The 19,685-nt window shown below is 42.7% G+C and overlaps 1 protein-coding gene across 1 annotated transcript in view; it reads right to left on the minus strand.

The window, feature by feature from the left end:
• PHEX (phosphate regulating endopeptidase X-linked) overlaps positions 1 to 19,685 on the minus strand; it is a gene marked incomplete at both ends in the record, with an annotated part of 113,198 nt that overhangs the window by 30,772 nt on the left and 62,741 nt on the right. Inside the window, 2 exons of the mRNA XM_082492536.1 lie at positions 7,795 to 7,898; positions 9,375 to 9,452. Coding sequence (XP_082348662.1) covers positions 7,795 to 7,898; positions 9,375 to 9,452 — 182 coding nt within the window. The remainder of the gene's footprint in view (positions 1 to 7,794; positions 7,899 to 9,374; positions 9,453 to 19,685) is intronic.

The following is a 19,685-nucleotide window of genomic DNA, read 5'->3' on the forward strand; positions in this document are numbered from 1 at the left end:
AGTTTGTTGTGTTTTTAAGCACCTAGGAACAGGCAACAGCAGCTGTACCAAGGAATCAGGAAGAACAAGAGTTCTCTAGTGACAAGCAGAGTATGCTGCTGAATTTCATATTTGACATTTAGACACTCCGCAAGGAGCATATTTACAGAATCATGGAATTTTCAGAGTTGGAAGGGACCTCTAGAGATCATCTAGTCCAACTCCCCTGCCAAAGCAGGATTGCCCAGAGCACATTACTCAGGACTGCATCCAGGCGGGTCTTGAAAATCTCCAGAGAAGGGGACTCCACAACCTCCCTGGGCAGCCTGTGCCAGTGCTCTGTCACCCTCACCGTAAAGAAGTTTTTCCATGTATTTGAACGGAACTTCCTATGTTCCAACTTGTGCTCATTGCCCCTCGTCCTGTCACTGGGAACCATTGAAAAGAGCCTGGCTCCATCCTCCTCCAACCCACCCTTTAGATACTTGTAAGTATTAATATGGTCTCCCCTCAGCCTTCTCTTCTCCAGGCTAAAGAGTCCCAGCTCTCTCAGCCTTTCCTCATAAGGCAGACGCTCCAAGCCCTTAATCATCTTAGTTGCCCTTCGCTGGACTCTCTCCAGCAGTTCCCTGTCCCTCTTGAACTGGGGAGCCCAAAACTGGACACAACACCCCATCTGTGGCCTCACCAGTGCAGAGTAGAGGGGGAGAATGACCTCCCTCGACTTACTGGCCACACTCTTCCCTATACAGCCCAGGATTCCATTGGTCTTTTTGGCAACAAGGGCACATTGCTGGGTCATGGATAATTTACTATCTACCAGGACCTCCAGATCCTTCTCCTCGGAACAGCTTCCCAGCAGGTCCACCCCTAACCTATACTGATGCTTTGCATTCTTCCTCCCCAGGTGCAGGACCCTGCACTTGCTCTTGTTGAACCTTATTAGGTTCTTCTCTGCCCAGCTCTCCAGCCTGTCCAGGTCACGCTGGATGGCTGTGAGGCCTCTGGAATGTCAGCCACCCCTCCCAGCTTGGTATCATCAGCAAACTGGCTGAGGATACACTCTGTCCCCTCATCCAGGTCATTGATGAATATATTGAACAAGATTGGACCGAGTATTGACCCCTGGGGGACACCACTGGTTACAGGCCTCCAACTAGACTCTCTGCTACTGGTCACAACCCTCTGAGTTCTGTCCCACAGCCAGCTCTCAATCCACCTCACTGTCACCTCATCTAGCCCATACTTCCTCAGCTTCCTAATGAGGATGTTATGGGAGACAGTGTCAAAAGCCTTGCTGAAGTCAAGGTAGATGACATCTACGACTCTCCCCTCATCCAGCCAACCAGTTATAACATCATAGAAGTCTATCAGATTGGTTAAGCATGATTTACCCTTGGTAAATCTGTGTTGACCACTTCCAATAACTTCCCCTTCCTCAACACGTTTGGAGATGACATCCAGAATGAGTTGCTCCATTACATTCCCAGGGACAGAGGTGAAACTAACCAGCCTGTAGTTCCCTGGGTACTCCTTCTTGCACTTTTACACTCCAGCATTTTGTTGTACCATTCTGAGCCACTCTCAAATTGATTTCGGAAGTATTTTCCACAAAAGAGCAGAAATAACTGAGACTGTTTCCACTCAGACTAGAACAACTTCACCTCTTATCTGTCATTCTCCTTCAGTGAGCTCCTTCAAATGACTGAACCTTCAGTGACAGACCTTAACTAATATCACATCAACTTGCTATATCAAGGTCTGTAATAAATAGATGTCACTGTTAAATTTTAAGGTGAAGCAAACTTAGAAATAGCTCACATTCCTGTTTGAAGTCAGGTTCCCTGGGCATTTGCTCTATGCCTGGTTACAACTTCAGTGCATTTGCTCTATTACCAGAAGGATAGAGAAAAACGACAGGCATAAACTCTAAACTCTTATTAATTACAAACTAAATTTTAAGAAATCTAGAATTTTTTAGACTGCTTCCATTTGCTGTTAGCATGTGAAAAAGGGACAGCTTTGAACAATATCCTTTAACATTACCTACCAACTACTGCAGCAGTCAAAACCTAATGCTGCAGACTTGACGCTTGTAAGTTTGAGACTTCTCTGTAGAAATAAAATCTGAAAGCCACACTGAGATAGCAAGTGGGGAGATACTCTCTTCGGTTTGTGTTTCTTTAGGCTACAATTTTCTCTGTGATATCTTCCTTTTTGAGTTATGAATATAGTGTGCTACATTGTTAGTCATGAAAAGGGGTGACTGGGAACATTTACAATACAGGGAAAAGCTTATTAATTTATTTATTTTTCTGTAAAGCACAAGCTGAATTTGCAATTTGTTCTCTCAGCTTCTTGAGTTAGAAGAAATCACTCGGGTGGAGCAGAATTTGGTGTTCAATGTTCCAAGTAAGATTTTTTTGTTTAAAAAAAAATCTTATAAGTAAAGAAAATGAACTTGTGAATGTTTAACACACTTAAGCTGGTTAGAAGTGAAAGGCCACACAAAGTTACTAATGAAGTTGGAATCTGGAAAATCTCTTCCCAATACAGGACTATAAAGAAAAACTTCTAAAGGAGAGGCAATCTTAAAAAGTGTATTACCACTTCTCATTGTTAGTCTGTTTTATACATTTTTCCATGTAGAAATAGAGAATTAGCCTCCAAGGCCAGGCTGTCCTCTGTGTCCCCTGGGGCTGGACAAGAAACTGGGATGGTAAGGCTGGGCCCAGACTCCTGCGCCACAACACTGCTTAAAATTAGGTTCAAAGACCAAGAAAAGGCTCCAGGACCCTCCTTTACAGCCTCTCCCCTTCAGGGCAGGTCCATCCACAGGATTTCTGAGCTCTCCTGACAACAGCCTGCCCAGTGTCTTTCATGGCTGCTTTTCCCTTTTTGCAGAAGGAGCTTCCGCACCGTCCTTAACGGCACCTAACCCAGCCCCTCTCGGAGCTGCCCAACCTGTGGCGAACCAAAAGCCAGGGCTTATAAACAATAGTGTGTGATCAAGAAACTGGAGTAGGTCCCGGAGGAGACCCAGGAATATTCCCATAGTACACATCCTCTGTGCATTGGGCTGCTAGATGCCTACATCTCCAGCACTGGAAGTTGGGTGCAAAGCGAAGAAAGATTTGGCCAGGTCTAAAAGTCTTAGAGGAGATGTTCCTGACTTCAAAGGAGAAAGACTAATAATAACTAGGTGGCATGGTCAAGAAGTCCTCTGATCCCCTGCTATTTGCAAGTATGATGTCAGTGTTAAGGAAGATAGATTCAATGACTGTTAAAAAGGTGTGGGTGTGTGTTTATATATATACACATATACACAGACATGTATGTATATTTGTGTGTATGAACGCATATGATTCCATGGATGGATAAGCAAGCACTACTAAATCCCTGATTATCCTTTATCTCTCCCTTCCATGTGGCCATCACTTCCCCATGCTCTGCCTTTCACCTCCCTCTGCTCTAGTCATGCCTCACCTGGGTTATTATAATTGTCTTCGCGCCTTCCCCTTCCTCCCATACTCCCCCTTCCAGTCTCGCCTCTTCCATTCAGCCCTCTCAATCCAACTTGCACCATTTCGTGCATCATATTCCTCAGCTCCTGCCACAAACCCCTTTCCAACGTCTCTCTCCTGATACCTGAGCACTTTTTCTCTTGTTTGATAGAGCCAGCTGTGAAGACGACAGCCATCTCCCCAGCTAGCTGTTAGGATTGCAGCTGGCATCCAAAGCAGGTATTGAGGACAACAAACTTGAATATAGGAAATTCCATCTTAACAGGAGGAGGAACTTCACTTTGAGGGTGGCAGAGCACTGGAACAGGCTGCCCAGAGAGGTTGTGGAGTCTCCCACACTGGAGACATTCAAAACCCTCCTGGATGCCATCCTGTGCAACCTGCTGTAGGTGACCCTGCTCTGTCAGGGGGGTTGGACTAGATGATCTCCAGAGGTCCGTTCCAACCCTGACCATTCTGTGATTCTGTGACAGCAAGTTGCACCTCCTGTAGCTGCGATGCCTGTGTGGGAACTTGGCCCCCGGGAGCAGCAGAGCAGGAGGCTCAGGCACCCCGATGCCTTATCACAGCTGCTTGGTACCAGTTGGGCTGAGACAGCGTCAAAAGCCTTGCCGAAGTCAAGGTAGACAACATCCACTGCCCTCCCCTCATCCACCCATCCAGTCACACCACTATAGAAGGTTATCAGATTTGTCAGACATGACTTCCCCTTGGTGAATCCATGTTGACCACTGATAACCTTCTTTTCTTCCAGGTGCTTTGAGATGACAACCAGAACAAGCTGTTCCATCATCTTTCCAGGGATGGAGGTGAGGTTGACCGGCCTGTAGTTTCCCAGGTCATCCTTCTTGCCCTTTTTGAAGAATGGAGTGACATTGGCTTTCCTCCAGTCCTCAGGCACCTCTTCTGTTCTCCAGGACCTTTGAAAGATGATGGAGAGTGGCCCAGCAATGACTTCCCCCAGCTCCCTCAGCCCTCAAGGGTGCATCCCATCGGGCCCCGTGGACTTGTGGATATCCAGTTTATCTAAGTGATCTCTAACTTGCTCCTCATCAACCAAGGGGAAGTCTTGCTTCCTCCAGACTTTCTCTGTTACTCACAAACTCTGGGTCTCCTGAGGACTGGCCCGAGCAGTGAAGACAGAAGCAAAGAAGGCATTCAGCAACTCCGCCTTCTCTGCATCATCTGTCACCTCTCTCGTTCAACAGTGGGCCCACATTTTCCCTGGTTTTCCTTTTGTCTCCTATATACTTAAAGAAACCCTTCCTATTGACCTTGACATCCCTCACCAGGTTCAATTCCAAGGCTGCCTTGGCTTTCCTTGTTTCATCCCTGCATACCCTGACAGAATTCTTATACTCTTCCCCAGCAGTCAGCCCCTTCTTCCACCTATTGTAAACTCCTTTCTTCCACCTGAGCTTTTTCAGAAGGTCTCTGCTCCGCCATGCAGGTCTCCTTCTTCCCTTGCCTGATTTCTTTCTCTTCAGGATGCACCAATCCTGAGCTTAGTGATGCTTAAACAGCAGCCAGCTCTCTTGAGCCCCCTTACCCTCTAGAGTCCTCTCCCATGGGATTTGTCCAAGCAATTCCTTGAAGTGATCAAAGTTTGCCCTCCTGAAGTTTAAGGTTTCAACCCTACTTGTCATTTAGTGCATACTGCACTTAATCCTGAACTCAATTTTCTCATGATCACTGCAGCCCAGACTGCCCCCAACCTTAACATCCTGCACCAGTCCTTTTTTGTTAGTCAGTACTAGGTCTAGTAGTACACCTCTCCTGGTGGGCTCCTCCACCACCTGAGTCAAAAAGTTATCATCAATGCACTGGAGGAACCTCCTGGAGTGTACATGCCCAGCTGTGTGGCCTTCCCAGTCCCCCCACCCGTGCCCTGAGCAATGCCTCACCTGACTCCTTCCATTCTCCCTTTTTCCTGTAAGGCAGATAATTGCTAGGGAGGGAGGGAGCAGAGCAGATGACAAAGAATGTTGATAATTACTCCTGCTTTGGTGGATTTTTGTTCCTCTTTTTAGATTAAAAACTCGTTGAATTTCCAGAATAACCTATTTCCACTCTGATATCCACATGACCCGTTTCTTTATCAAACTCTTTTGTCTTGTACCTCCAGGCTCCTCTGTCTGTCCCCTGATAGTGTTTCGCTGGTGCTTTGAGTGAACCATCATTTTGATTTTCCATTTAGTTGACTATGCTGAGGAACGCGAGTCCAGTTTGCGATAATATTGCTGAGAAATTCAGACTGTTTGCTAAATGAATATACTGTTTTAACTTTTGGGTGTAGTATTAGTATTACTTTACTAGCTGGTAACTTATTTCATTTTCTTATTTATCTTTTTCAGTCCACAACTTGGACCATCTATAATAGCTGTCTCTAAATAGAAATGCCATGCTAAAAGGTACCGAACTAGGGAAAAGAAGAAATGAAGCAAACAGAAACAACACCCCAGGGGTAATTCTCTATTAACACAGCGCCAAGCTTCAGTGTAGAGTGAAGATTTGGGGAGTTCTATGAAATATAAAAGCTTAAAAAAAAAAAAAAAAAAGAAAGAAAGAAAAAAGAGAAGTAAAAGCATCAGAAAGCAGGAGAGACTGATAGTTAGAATGTGGCAAGTGCTGATATTTTTAAACTCAGATTTGATATGCCACAGATTGGTGGGTGGGAGTTATTGGTTTATTATAATAAATTTTTAAAAAATGTTATTGGAGGTGGCAATGACTTTCTGTGCCTTGGTACCCCTCAGCAGACACAGCAAAAGCAGACAGTGTAAGGGGACACCACTTTTGGAGCTCTTTTCTATCACCGAGCAGGTGCAAAGGCAGCATAATCTCCCACAAGGAATAATTATGATTGAGGGTTCGGGTGGGGGGTTACCCCCAGCCCCGCAGAAAGCAGAGCATCGCCCTGTGCTGACAAAGGAAAGAGACCAAAAATCAAACTGGGATCTCCCAGGTCTGTATGTGCCCCGTGGGATGACAAGCAGAGCAAGAGAAAGGTGATGAGGGGGCTGCTGTTAAGTAGTCCTTGAAATTAGACGGTAAAGACAAGTCTGAGAAGGCATTCAATCCTGTTGTGGGCAATTGGGTAAAACCTTTTTAAGAGTACCCACTTGATGGGACAGTTCTCAGATTACAGCCTTTGACCCGCCAATTAATTTCCTTACAGGGCAGATTTCCCACCGTGCCAAGAATCTAGGTGGTCTGCGTTAGAGCTGCCGCAACACGGTTCAGGAGGAGGAAGGATCACCGTTGGTACAGAGAGGCAAACGTTATTTCACTCCTCTCATGGACACTGTTGGTCTGAAGAGCATACGCTGCCCTGATCCAGCCCTGGCATCCAGGACTGCAGGAACGCCCACAAAACCATCCCCCGGCATTAACCCTCGCGATGGCAGAGAAAGGTGTGTTAAGAAGTAAAATCCACAATTAACATTAAGGTATAAACCACCCCTTGAAAATATGGGGCCAAATTACAACACTCTAACGAGGAATAGGCTGTGCCTGGCCTGCTGACATCCTCTACCTGCCTCACGGGCAACGCAGAGCCACCCCCAAACAAGGTACGGCTCAGTCTGAGTAGGAATTTCTGGAGCCTTAAGGAAACACCACCACAGAAGCTAAGCAGCAGCACCGATTTCAAAGTCTCCTTTTAAAAGGAGTGATTTTTAAATAGCGTGATTAGACTAATGAAGTTCTGTTTAGGTTTTAATTTGCATTTTAAGGATTTGATTACCCACCAGTAAGAACAGAGACTGATTCTTTCATGTTTTTGATGACAGCACGTGACACAATCTGCACTCTTAGGTTTACAAATAAATAAAAATAAAATATGTAAGTTAAATTACGTCTTATTCCATATCATTGCTATCAACAGCAGGTAACTAACAATGCCGATTGCTGTTACTAATAACAATGTTATCTCTTACTAATGGTTCCATTCTTAGAAAATTTATTTCATAAATCCCTGCTGTACCATTCCAAATTCTAACTGTGACCAAGAGACATAATCCATTTTTAACTGAGATTCAATTACCCTTTTTTTCATTAAAAGTTTAAGCTGCAAGCATATGACTACTGTGCATCAGAACAGGCATATCTATAATTTACCAAAAAAAATATCTACAGCGGTTTCTGAATAACTGGGGGGGGTTGCCAATAGGCTTTTTGTATCATAAGTTGTTGTGAATGTAATTCTATTAAAACACACATTTTATAAATTAAATAATAGAAATTAAAATATTGTTAGAAGATTATGTAAATTTGTCTTTTTTCTACTCACTCTGTTTTTGGAACTTCTTTTCTAAGCCAGTAGAAATCAGATTGGGCTGCATATTTGCGAGTTTGCAACACGTTGCCAAAATAGTCACTTTCTGTAAACTTCAGCTGTATAGATAAAGCACAGACATTTTCAATGCATGTCCAAGGAAACAAAAGCTGACATAAAACAATCAGAACTTTTATTTTAAACAAGATAATCACCTAAGGTTTTAGCCATTATCAAATCAAGGCAAGTAAAATTTTCACACTTGGTAGGAAGAAAAAATATTTTGTCAGCTTAGTTAAAAAACGGTGGCTGAACAGATCTACACGAGAGGCTGCAATACTGAAAAGCTCTTCCCTGCGCAGAGAACAGCTGAGGAAATGAGAAGTACCCAAAGATGAATTGCAGACTGCATGTTTCTAAGGCTGCTATCCAGGCCGCCTCTTTTCCATAAGGAAGTAGGTCTACTTTTATTTTTAAAAGTGCATTTTAAAACCGCTTTCAAAAATGTAACAAAGCCCCCTTTTTCAGTTTGTTTTGTATTTTATTACAAATGCTTTGTACTCCCTGCCCTCCGAGGGTTCTGCCACTGCTTTCTTACTGTTTCTCACATTAAATGCTTGCAGACATAGGGCTCCATGCTTCCATAAGCCTCCGAATCTAATAGGAATGCCACACACACACAACTAACCATGCAAGAAAAAGGGATGTTAATTTTTTATAAATCCAGCTGATATTCCTGTCACCAGTTTCAAGAAATCCCATGACTTGTGAGGGAGTTATATTTCAGATTTAAACTATGGCTTTGCAACCGTGATTAACAAGTGTTTTTCGCTAAACGTTACCACTTATCTGGGCAAATAATTCCATAGGTTGAGTGGAAATTCGTTCCCATCCTCTGTTTCATTGCGTTGCCTTCACAGCACCATCTCACCCTAGTCTGTGTATACCACAGTTACCCCTTTGGAAAATGGCAAAATATATTATCTTCATCATCTGCCTTCCTGCCTTAGTTAGGCTGACCAGATCCTGGGTCAGGAAGGAGTCATCTCCCCCGCCCAGTATCCTTGTCCAGCAGCCAGCACAGTAGGCATATGCATTGGTTAGGACCTCTAGGCATGATTGTAACCATCAAGCATAAATAAAATCATAGCCTGGAGAGGTGGGGAGAGGCTATATAGGGCACCTTGAACTGTGATATTCTGAGGAAAATTGCATTAGTATTTTTGAAGGCAGTTACTTTGAGGATAAATTTTTGGGTTTGCGGTTGTTTGGTTTTTTTTTTTTTTTTTTTGTTTGTTTTTTCATTTTTATAACTAAATGCAAAATTTATGCCAGCGTATGTTTAACCTTTAAAATGCCTACCCAGGCACACTTTACTCCCAGCAGGCCTTGGAGTGATCTCACGTAGACACACTGGCACTGACAATTTAGACATGAGAGCGAGCATACTTAATTCAACATCTAAAAATAACCAGGCAAACCGAACTCCAGAAGCATGTCAAACAAAAGAAGAGCTTTGATTTTAGACAGCAGCAAAACAGAGCAAAGAATGGCTGCAATATGTAAAAGAAGAAAGCTGCAAGTCTGACACTTACTGTTTTGATGTCTTCATTAATATATGTGTCATTCATTATAAATTGAGGGTAACCCACTTTTGCCATAACTGCCTTTGCCTTTGAAAAAGAAAAGAAAGAAAAAAAGCGTTAGCAGATATAACCATTTCTCAGTGTATGGCGTTTTTTCCTCCATTCTTTTTTCACTTTGTCTTATTAAGTCTCCCTGAAGGCATTCTAATTTAACTTCAGACCAACTTGCCTACAAGGTAAACTTAGTGCCACAAATGAGCTTTGTGTCACAACGTGGAGGGTCCAGGTTCTGTCATCAGATTATCACAGTGGGTCTGTTGTCACCTGCAGAGCTTTTGCAGACTTGCAACAGGGTGTTTGAGTGCAAAATCTTAACAGCTGATTTTCCCCACTGCATTTTGTGTTAATCAGATGGTCAAATGCCTGTTTTTACAATGTTTTCCAAAAGATAACAGGAAACTGCCCGTTTTGCTATGGAACAGTAGGTGGTACGCGTCCAACAGTTAAAATAGATTTGATACACAAATATGAGTGAACCTGGGTCCCAGCAAGTGCAGACTGGTGTATTTCCACTGAAACTCACTTCCATTTACACCTGAGGATGGGTGCACACTTTTTTGAAGTACTGTACTTTCCTAAAACCACAGGGCTAATCTTTGGTTCGTTCTCCACTTTCATCCCTCTACTTTGCAGTCTTTGCCCTTCCCCTACTGTAAGTAAAGGTGTTAAAATAAATTTGACACTTCACTTTTCACTAACTGTGGGGTTTTTTTCCTCGTTCAGTCATGCCTTGGTGCCAGTGTTTACGCACCATTTGTGTAAACACTCTGGTGAGAAGTAGTAGTAGCTGTAGACGAGTATTCCCGCTTTGTAAATGATGGAGTAAGTATATAAACTGCCTTAGTAATGTCCTCAAAAAACATCAGCAGGCCACCCAGCCACCCAGAATCTCTGTGGAAACAACACAGTTCCTGAAGAAAAGCAGCAGGATACAAAAGGATAAGACGACATACCAAGAAGTGAAATATGGTAAGTCTACAGAATAAATTAAAGCTGTGGTGTACTAGGGTAGCACAAAGCTTTCACTTTGTATGTTTTCAGGATGCTGAATTTAATTTCTCCTTAAGTCTTTGGAATTCCCCCCACCCCTCAAAAAACGCTCTTCTGGAAATCTGTTCTTCAAACTCAGATGTCCAAACCCAAATGAATATTGCAAGATATGAAGTGCAATAAACGGACTGGCCTTTAAACTGACTGCAGCCGTACCAACCCTGCATTCTGCAAGCAGAGCCCAAACCCCTCTGGGGTCCACCAGCTTCTATTTCCCTCTTGCTGCAGGGGGAGGCTGTTCAAGGGAAGATTCCCCTTCCTCCGCAATGAAATCCTTGCCCCCTTGCCCTCCGCAGTGTCGCAATACAATGGGTCCTCCTATGGCAGCAAGAATTAGAAACGTCTGTTCCACGACTGTCGGAAGCTGATCAAGGACGGCCTCCATTTAACCAAAATTATTTTGTCTCCTCTTTTATTTTTCAAGAAGAAAGGCTTTTTTGCTTCTTCAAACTCCTTCAATTTCTCAATCTCATTTCCAACCCAAAGTCATAATCCTCCATTTGTGACATCACAATTAATTGTTGTTGAGATAATTAAGATGTCACAAACAGAAGATTACAACTTCAGGTAGGAAATTAGCAGCAGGAGCAGATGATCTCTTAAGCAAGAAAGATCCCATTGTTATGCAAATATCCCTAGTGATAAAAAAAACAATGGAAGACAAATGCTGAACAGGAAATATGAAATGAGTCCAATTAACTCTCAACACAATGTTTTCTCAGTTTTCCAGAAGGTAGAGCAGCCTTCCAAGATATTTTAAATGCTGGGGGATGAGGGGAGTGAGTGTGTGTGTGTGTGTGTGTATATAAAAAGCAGGGGGCTGGAGCACAACTAATCTGCAAGTTCGTATATAATTCAAGAGCATCTTTTTTTTTCCTGGTAGTATTGTCAGGTCCAGCTGACTGAACTTTGCAAGGAACTGTAAAATTTCCGTTTTCCATTTCAAATGCTTCAATCTGAGTTGTTACACCAGTCTTGAAAAAGCAAAGTACAAAACTCATCAGTTTTAGTTTTCACTAAGTCAGCTGCTTAAACAAGTTCAGTGAACTTCAAGTGTTCTGCACGTGGTCCAGAGTAACCATCTGAACCACTTAGAGTAGCCTCTGTGTTTTATCTACTTAATTGAGCCTCTTAGCATTTTGATTAAACAGATTTCATTTAAAAACTAACTTATATGATGAAGAGTAAACTCTTCAAAAACAATTTCTAGCTCAACTTGCAAAAAATCAACAGTGGATTTTAAAGAAAAAGTAAGGATTAACTGTGTCAGTACTCTGTCATTTCACCAATGATTTAGGCAGTACAACGTCAATCAGAAATTGTTGAACATGTTTTGGCTCATAAAAGAACGTTTTTGGCTTTGAGCTATATTATATCCTTTAAAAACCCTCAATTTCTAGACTGCCTTCCAAATAAAAGCAAATAAATTCACACCTCACTGGCTGTAAATGCAGAGGACTATGAAGCCAGCCTAGATCTGGCAGCACTTCTTTGCCGAAAGAAGTTGCTAGTTGTCTGGTTGTGACCACAATATGTCTATCTCCACTTCACCTCATGGACATTTTAGGGTCTTTATGGGGTATCTGCCACATCCATCTCAGTCTCTTCTTCCACAGCAGCCCACTGAGAGCAGCAGCTTGGAACTGCCATGTTTTGGCTCTTTTAGACCCCATTCCTTACCCAAACATCTCTAAGGGTAAGGATGATTCCTCCAGGTTCCTTAGTAGCATATCTGACATAGGTTGACCTAAATATCATATATAATCTTATAATGTCGTAGATAATCACACAATTAATATTTAACATTAATTTTGTATTTTAGTGACACTTAAATCCTTTAGCCTTGTCATGGCCCTGCCGCATTTGAAAAGGAAGACGGGAAGAGTTCTCCCAACCAGACTACCTCAGGAATGCTGAGCTCACTTGCCAGACACAAGGCAAGAGTATGTGTGACCTGACAATTGATGTCATGAGCTTAAGATTTCCATGTATGAGGAAAGAATGGTCAGGCACTACTGAAATATTTTCTTTTAAAGCCTATAGAAAACCTCACTAAATAACAGTTTGTCTCAAAGACTTTTTTGAAAGTAAACTCAAAAGATAATGCTGCTCCTAGTACTGTGATATTTTATCAATGGCTAAAGCTGTCGCTATTTTGTAAGACAGATATGTATAGATATACATATAGATTTATATATATAAGGGGAAGTGTTATTTTACTGCATTTGTTACTTAGACTTTGCCACAATGTGCGCTCAGAAGTCTGAGCAGGACACACAGGCAACTATATACTCTGTAATGACCGAACTCTAAGGTAGACTTTACTAAGCACTGTGTAGCCTTACTACCACTGTAATTCTGATGCCTTCTTAAGTGTTCCACTAGTCATGTAGGATGACAGATTCAGAAAAGTACACACTTTGTTACTACACCACCGAGTTAATTTGTTATTAGAAAACATAGGTACATGCTTAAACACCATTACAAAGCTTCTGGACCATCTAAAATCACAAATGAACAACATCCTTTAGGAGCCTTTTTGAGGACATCTATAGCAAGAGCTGACGGAGAGCAAATTGCTTGTCACATGCAATCCACGTCTCACTATACAGGTTCTCCCAGAAAAGGAACATGTCTTAAATTGGTCCTAATGATACGAATGAAGTGGCCAAAAATTTAGAGATGTGCCATCCTCCCCTGAGATCCTACTGACCTAGTGGCCCAGGGCCACCTTAACTCCACTGTGTAGCACATACTGGTATGGGAGGAACAGAGAAATAAGCTTGCTTGATCTGAAGGACCAAGGGTATCTCTCTTTTTGAAGGACTGCCTCCAACATCCTGACTCTAGTCTGGGATGAGGTCCTGCTGGCACTTAGGGCAGGAGGCGTGGGTGGCAGGCCAGAAGGCTGTGGCACACCAATAAGTTCCCTGATGCCGACAGAGAAGTGCATGTGGCTCCTGGTGGAGGCAACTGTTTCCTATAGCCAAAGCAAAACCTGTGAGAGGACACAGGAAGCCCTCTGAAGTCCTTGGGAATCCCTCCAACTGGGATTCCTCCCAGGGGCTTTGCATCATGCCCAAGCCCGTTCAGCTAAGCCCAGCGCACAGCCCAGTTTATTTACACAACAGACAAGTTAGAAAGCATTGTATTAAGAGCGGGTTTCTAAATTTGCATGTTGGAAGTCTCTTGCTTCCTTGGCTATCTTTTCAGTTCACTTGAGTAATATTTGATGGCAGTTCAAAGACTCCTTATTCATACAGCACAGGAAAGTGGAAAACTCTCCTACGACCGGCTTGCTCTTTGATAACGAAGTCAGTATTTTCCCCTTGATAAGATTAAAAGTATGTTTAAGAGACCAGCCTTCCAGGAGGCACGCACACACATACAGGGAAAGCAAATGAAATGTGACAAATATACAGGAACCAACCATGTGGTAATTGCACACGAATCCACCATAAACGCACCATGCACAACTTTTTATGGTTTAAGGGCTCATTTAATTCCTATATCTAATTTGCATATTAAATAACCATGTGTACCGGAAGAAAAGAGACGATGGGGTATCTCCCCCAGCTATTGTTAAGTACTCAGCCTACCTTAGGCTGTTGGGTAAATTAAGAAAACTCATCTCCGCAGGCTTCCTCTCCTGCCACTGAAAGCGAGAGGCTCTCACAGGGGGTGACGCAGAGCAGCAGCATCCTTTAGAGTAAGTCACGATAACAGTTTTCTGTCACTGCAGCCAGAGAGCAGGCTCCGAGGAAGAGGACCTACAGTGGGACTACTTCCTCCACTGCTGATTACGCAAGGAAGTTTCCCCACAGACTTCAACACAGTGGGGATTTTACCATAAGTGTGTCTTTCTGTCACGATGAGAGCATTGCAAATCAGTTTACTACAGAGACAAAATGATGAACAAACTTTCACTCTTGACTTAACAACTTGCCAACGTGGGAACGCACATATGTGTGTCAATGCTACAAAGCATCCCAGTTTCCAGTCTAGTCAAATTCTCACTTGACAACCAAACCTGGTGTATGAGCCTTCTGAGAGCCTATTTTGCCCATCACAGTATGATTGGGATATTTTGTAGGCCTGCTAGCAACACCGAGTACTGACATATTGTACTTACTGTAAAAAAAAAAAACAAACCAAAACAAAACATATATCTCACCCCCGACAAATTTTATGAGTCTGACACAGATTTTCTGTATATCAACTTGACTCACACTAACTTTGTGAAGATCATTTTCAAGCTTCTAAAAATATAAAAAATTAATACAATTACAGTTCACTGAAAAATTAGCATGAAATACATTCTGAAAGCTAAAATCATTCACGGCAAAGTAATGTTCCATTTAATTACAAAGATTAATTCAGCCTTTATGTACGTGTCTGGTCTTTTCATTTTTCATTGAAAACAGATGATTCAAAAGCCATCTGGTAAAATTGCTGCATAAATATCACCGCATCTATTTAGGTTTTACGTACAGAAAAACTCAAAAAACAGAGCGGTGGACCTTGGTAAAACACAGAAAAGTTCCATCACAGGGCTAAAGCCCAGCCCTACAGGTGTCAGTAGGAAGTGACCCACTGACTTGAGTGGGAGACGGGCTGGGCGTACCTTAATGAAGTATTTGATTTCCCATGCAGGGGCCACATGAAATGTCAGGGATTTGCACATCGTCAACTGCAATCAAAAGCGAAGTCACAACTCAAACATGAACACTTGGCCTGAAATAATAATGTTTAAGAGCCCTTGATCTGCAGTGAAATGGCTATAATCCATACCCCAGAATATAGCTAATCATCAAACTATGTATTTTTAAACTGTAGCTTTAACTTTCCTCTTATATTTGCATATCACAACAATACAAACTGTGTAGATTTTTCAAGATTTTCAGAGCTAGTGTTGTTTCATGTAATAATAATTCACATACCACCATCTCACACTGCACCATAACCCTCTCCCCAATATTTCAATAATTGTTTTTAATGTTCTACATTAATCAGTTACAAAGATGGAAAATACAGCTATTTCTCCAGTCTTGGAATAGCTTGAGCCCAAGGCTAACAAAAAAATAAAATTAAAAAAAAAAATAATCAAGTGACTTATGTGAATAATCACACCCAACCACACAACAGAAGTTTAAAATATTATGGCATCAAGTACACATAAAATTGTTTTCGGTTAAATACCCGCTGTGGTTTCAAAAGCAGCTGAGTCCATTTACCAGCTTTGTGCTGCCGAGTGAAGAAAAATGTCCTAGTCCTCCCTGTTCTCCCTTGCTCCTCCCATCTCTTCATACTTTTGCCTGTGCTGCCTGCGCCCACAGCCTGCGTGAGCTGCCTCAGTTCCCTGCCACATCTTTCTGGCAGACTGCTTAGCTCACTAACATAGCAGAAATCTGCCCAAGTTTTATCCCAGCTAATTTTCTGCCAGACCAGTGAGCTCAATCCCTACACAGAGAGACCCAGCAAGTGCTGCAACTAGCACAAGACAAGTGCTAGGAACACATAGTGTGGGAAAGCGGAGAAGGAACGGCAAAGGGATTACGTGTTAAATTTGTTTACCCCTTCCTCCGAATCATCTTTTGAAACCCCAGCCTCACTCACAGAAAAATTCCTGACAAGAAAATATTACCTAGTACGCTTAAAAAGGGACCACACTATACATTACCTTCCTATGAAAAGGAGGGGTAAAGGGACAAAAAAATTTTCTAAGCAAACTGGTAGTTGAGATTATATATTCAGTTTTAATGTCCACTAGCTAACAAGATAATATTGCTAACGATAAAGCTGCAAGCACCCAAAGGTTTAGTAGGACTGCCATGCACAGAACAGAGTCAGAAAAAGCAACAATGCATATTAGTGCCACTCTTTCCTGTCCAAAATGCCTTTTGCTTCTGGGTCTCCGGAAGACAAAGACTCAATCATCTGTTCAAGCAGTGTGACAGTAATTTCACTGGAATTAATTTTTTTCAGTTTAAACTAATCCTGTATTTTTATTTTTTTTTAGCGATAGAACTGAACTAAATCACAGAAAATAAGAAACAATCTTACTTATACAAAAATACAAATTCACTGTGATATTTTCACAGGCATAACTCCCTAGTTCAATGCAACAGTATAAATAATAGACCTACTCATATTTTCTCCTACCAGCTTGGTTCCAAACTTGTTCTGCTGCCAGCAATGCTTTAATTTTGCTGAGAAAAAAAACATTCCTTTGTCCATTTTATTTTAATTCAATTTTCCATTAGTAATCACTATATTACAGTTATCATGACCCCATTATTTTATACATAGAATATTATACGTGACAGACATAAATGCTGTCTTTCATGAGCAGAAGCACAGGTCTGTAAATTAAATACATTTCTCCATGGCGCACAGCAAATATCTTCCTCTGTGATTATACGACACATAAATGCATTTACGCAGCAGACCATCACAACTGAGTACCTGACAAAAGATGTATTTATCATCTAACTGTCACTGTCCAAAGCTCCTCAGTCAGTTTTAAGGGCCTCTGGGTTCTCAGTGGAGCTGGGATCACGCCTGCGGAGCAGAAGAAAGGATGGTGCGCACATATGCAAACTGACCCTGCCTGTGCTAGGTCCAGCTATGGCATCACTTCACCACACCAGCAGTGACGGGTCCACTCCAGCATGGAGATTTCTGCACTGAATTCCCCTCTACGCGCCTGCGGATCACTTAGGGCATGACTATACCGGGGTGTGTGCGGACAGCTAGCAGCTCCTCCAGCTCCACTTCAAACAAGCCAGAAGCAAGTGTCACGGTCTGAAGACACAGACCGTCATTAGTATTTGATAGGACGAGGGAGAACGGCTTCAAACTGGAAGAAGGCAGGTTTAGATTAGATATTAGGAAGAAATTTGCTCTGTGAGGGTGGTGAGGCACTGGAACAGGTTGCCCAGACAAGTTGCGGAAGCTCCATCCCTGGAGGTGTTCAAGGCCAGGCTGGATGGGGCTTTGAGCAACCTGGTCTAGTGGGAGGTGTCCCTGTACACGGCAGGGGGGTTGGGACTTGATGATCTTCAAGGTCCCTTCCAAACTAAACCATTCTATGATTTTTATGCAGGTGTATATATATAGATATATATATATATACATATATATGCCCGCCCCAGGGTATGGGCTGCTAAGCTGCCTTTGACATGGCTATAATAGCTTGTGCTAAGCTGAGTTAAGCTTACACTTTAGAAGACTGTACCTCTTCATGCCTTTATTTTCAGGCAGTGTTCTATGTTTTCCAAAACAATTGTCTCTTAAAACAAAACAAACAAACAAACAAACGAAAACCAAACAAGCAACCAAAAAAACCCCCAGAACTCAAAATTCTCTTTATCTGTCTTTTGAAATTACATTAGATATCCTTACCAACCTAATTTTGCACCAGAATCCTAAGGATTTGCAACAACACAAAGAAAAATCCACCTTTGACTGGCCTTTGGCACACTAGTGAGCTGCAGAAATAATTATGCTGCATTTTTTGTAGGAACTCCTTCCTGGACTCCTTTCACTGCTCGCTGCCAGAGCGCCTCATCAGTCGACCCGTATTCCCACCGTCGTGCCACCTCTTGATAAAAGCACGCTCACCTTGCTGCAAGATCTTTTCTGCTGTTTTTGTTTTAACTCTGGGAAAACAGCCGGTTTAACAAAAAACACTGCGCTGACAAAGGGAAAGTCCCCAAGGACCCAAAAAACCTGGTGTGCTGGAGATCTCTGGCACCAAATGCTGAGAGGAGAACAGCCCCAGGGACCAGGAAAGGGTGAGGAAGCTCTCTCCCCACCGCAGCTGTATGGGACATGAGTTACCATAGCATTTCTTTTGGCATTTTATGCAAAACTCTGAATAACCTGTTCCAGAGAGGGACAACTTCTGACCTTAGACTCCGCTTGCATCAGTTTATATTCATTTAACATTTTCAAGGTTATCTTTGCTTAGCAAAGGTTTCAGAGCAACTTCTTTTTTTTAATGAATAGAATGGGAAAAATTCTCTTTTCATTTCTAGCCACAAGTGAGCATCAGACCCAGCCTCGATACAGCTGAGACCAGCCGTGGCAGAGACTCACTCTTACACTACTTTAAAACTGAAATAGGGACGGAGGACCTAAACATAAGCTTCACATAAGCTTCACTTGGCTCAGGACTTGCAGGTTTTCTCTCTGGGGAGAAATTCCTGTTGCTTCAACAGCGACCCCCAACCAGCAGTGTACCAGTAAGCATGCCACTACCAGTTGTCCATGCCTTATAAGCACGTGGGGGGAAGCAGATACATACATAGACAAAAATGTAGGCTGCAAAATTTAGAAAAACCATATACATTATGTGCTCTACTTTCTACTCCAGGTCAAATCTCTATTCCAAACCTTTACATATTTTTATACTTAAATTATATCTATGTATTTAGTTCCACATTGATGGAGCTCACCACTTACCCAGAAAACCGAGCACGAGACACCTCACAGCTCCCTCCCGAAGGAGGTCAGCTGAGGAAGCCTTTATTCCTAGACAGAGTGCCCTGGCTTCTGAAAGACCACTAAGGGAACAAATTCCTGAGTCTGATGACCTCCTTGTGGCAAAGCTCCTCTAAAAGTAAACTCCAGCAATACCAGTCCCTGAAGCCATTGAAACATTTCACAGCTTTCCTTCAGAACCTCCGTGACTAGTACAATACCTGAGCAAGGTGAAGTGCTGCTAAGGCTCCTGGTCCCGGACAGCCCGGTGCCCGAGGCTGAGGGTCCATGTCGGAGCCCCATCCCACGGCCCTGCCTTGCTGCCTTTCCTGCCCGCTCCCAGCGAGCAGGCAGCTTTCCTCTCGGTGGCTCAGGTGGACATATGTAGGACATGGAGAACACCACAGTCAGGAGATGCACATTCATTGGAAATAAAGAAGGAATACCAAGTAATACCCGAGCATGCATTTTTAGACTCCTCCTGCATACAGAGAATGGGTCTCCCATACCGTAATATCTGTTACGGTTGAGCTGGGGGGACTATAACATCTTTGTCACTGTTCCTCTACAGAAGGCAGTTTTACTTGCAAAAACAACAAAGATAATGAAGTTAAAGCTGAAACCACCCAAGACTTCCCGGCTTGGTGGAGGACTTGCTGCCCTTTGGAAGAATTAATCTGGTTTATAGCATACCAACGCTTTCATGTTGCATTTCTGCCTCAAAAG

The sequence above is a fragment of the Vanellus vanellus genome (assembly GCF_965231255.1).
Source record: "Vanellus vanellus genome assembly, chromosome: 1".
NCBI lineage: Eukaryota > Metazoa > Chordata > Aves > Charadriiformes > Charadriidae > Vanellus > Vanellus vanellus.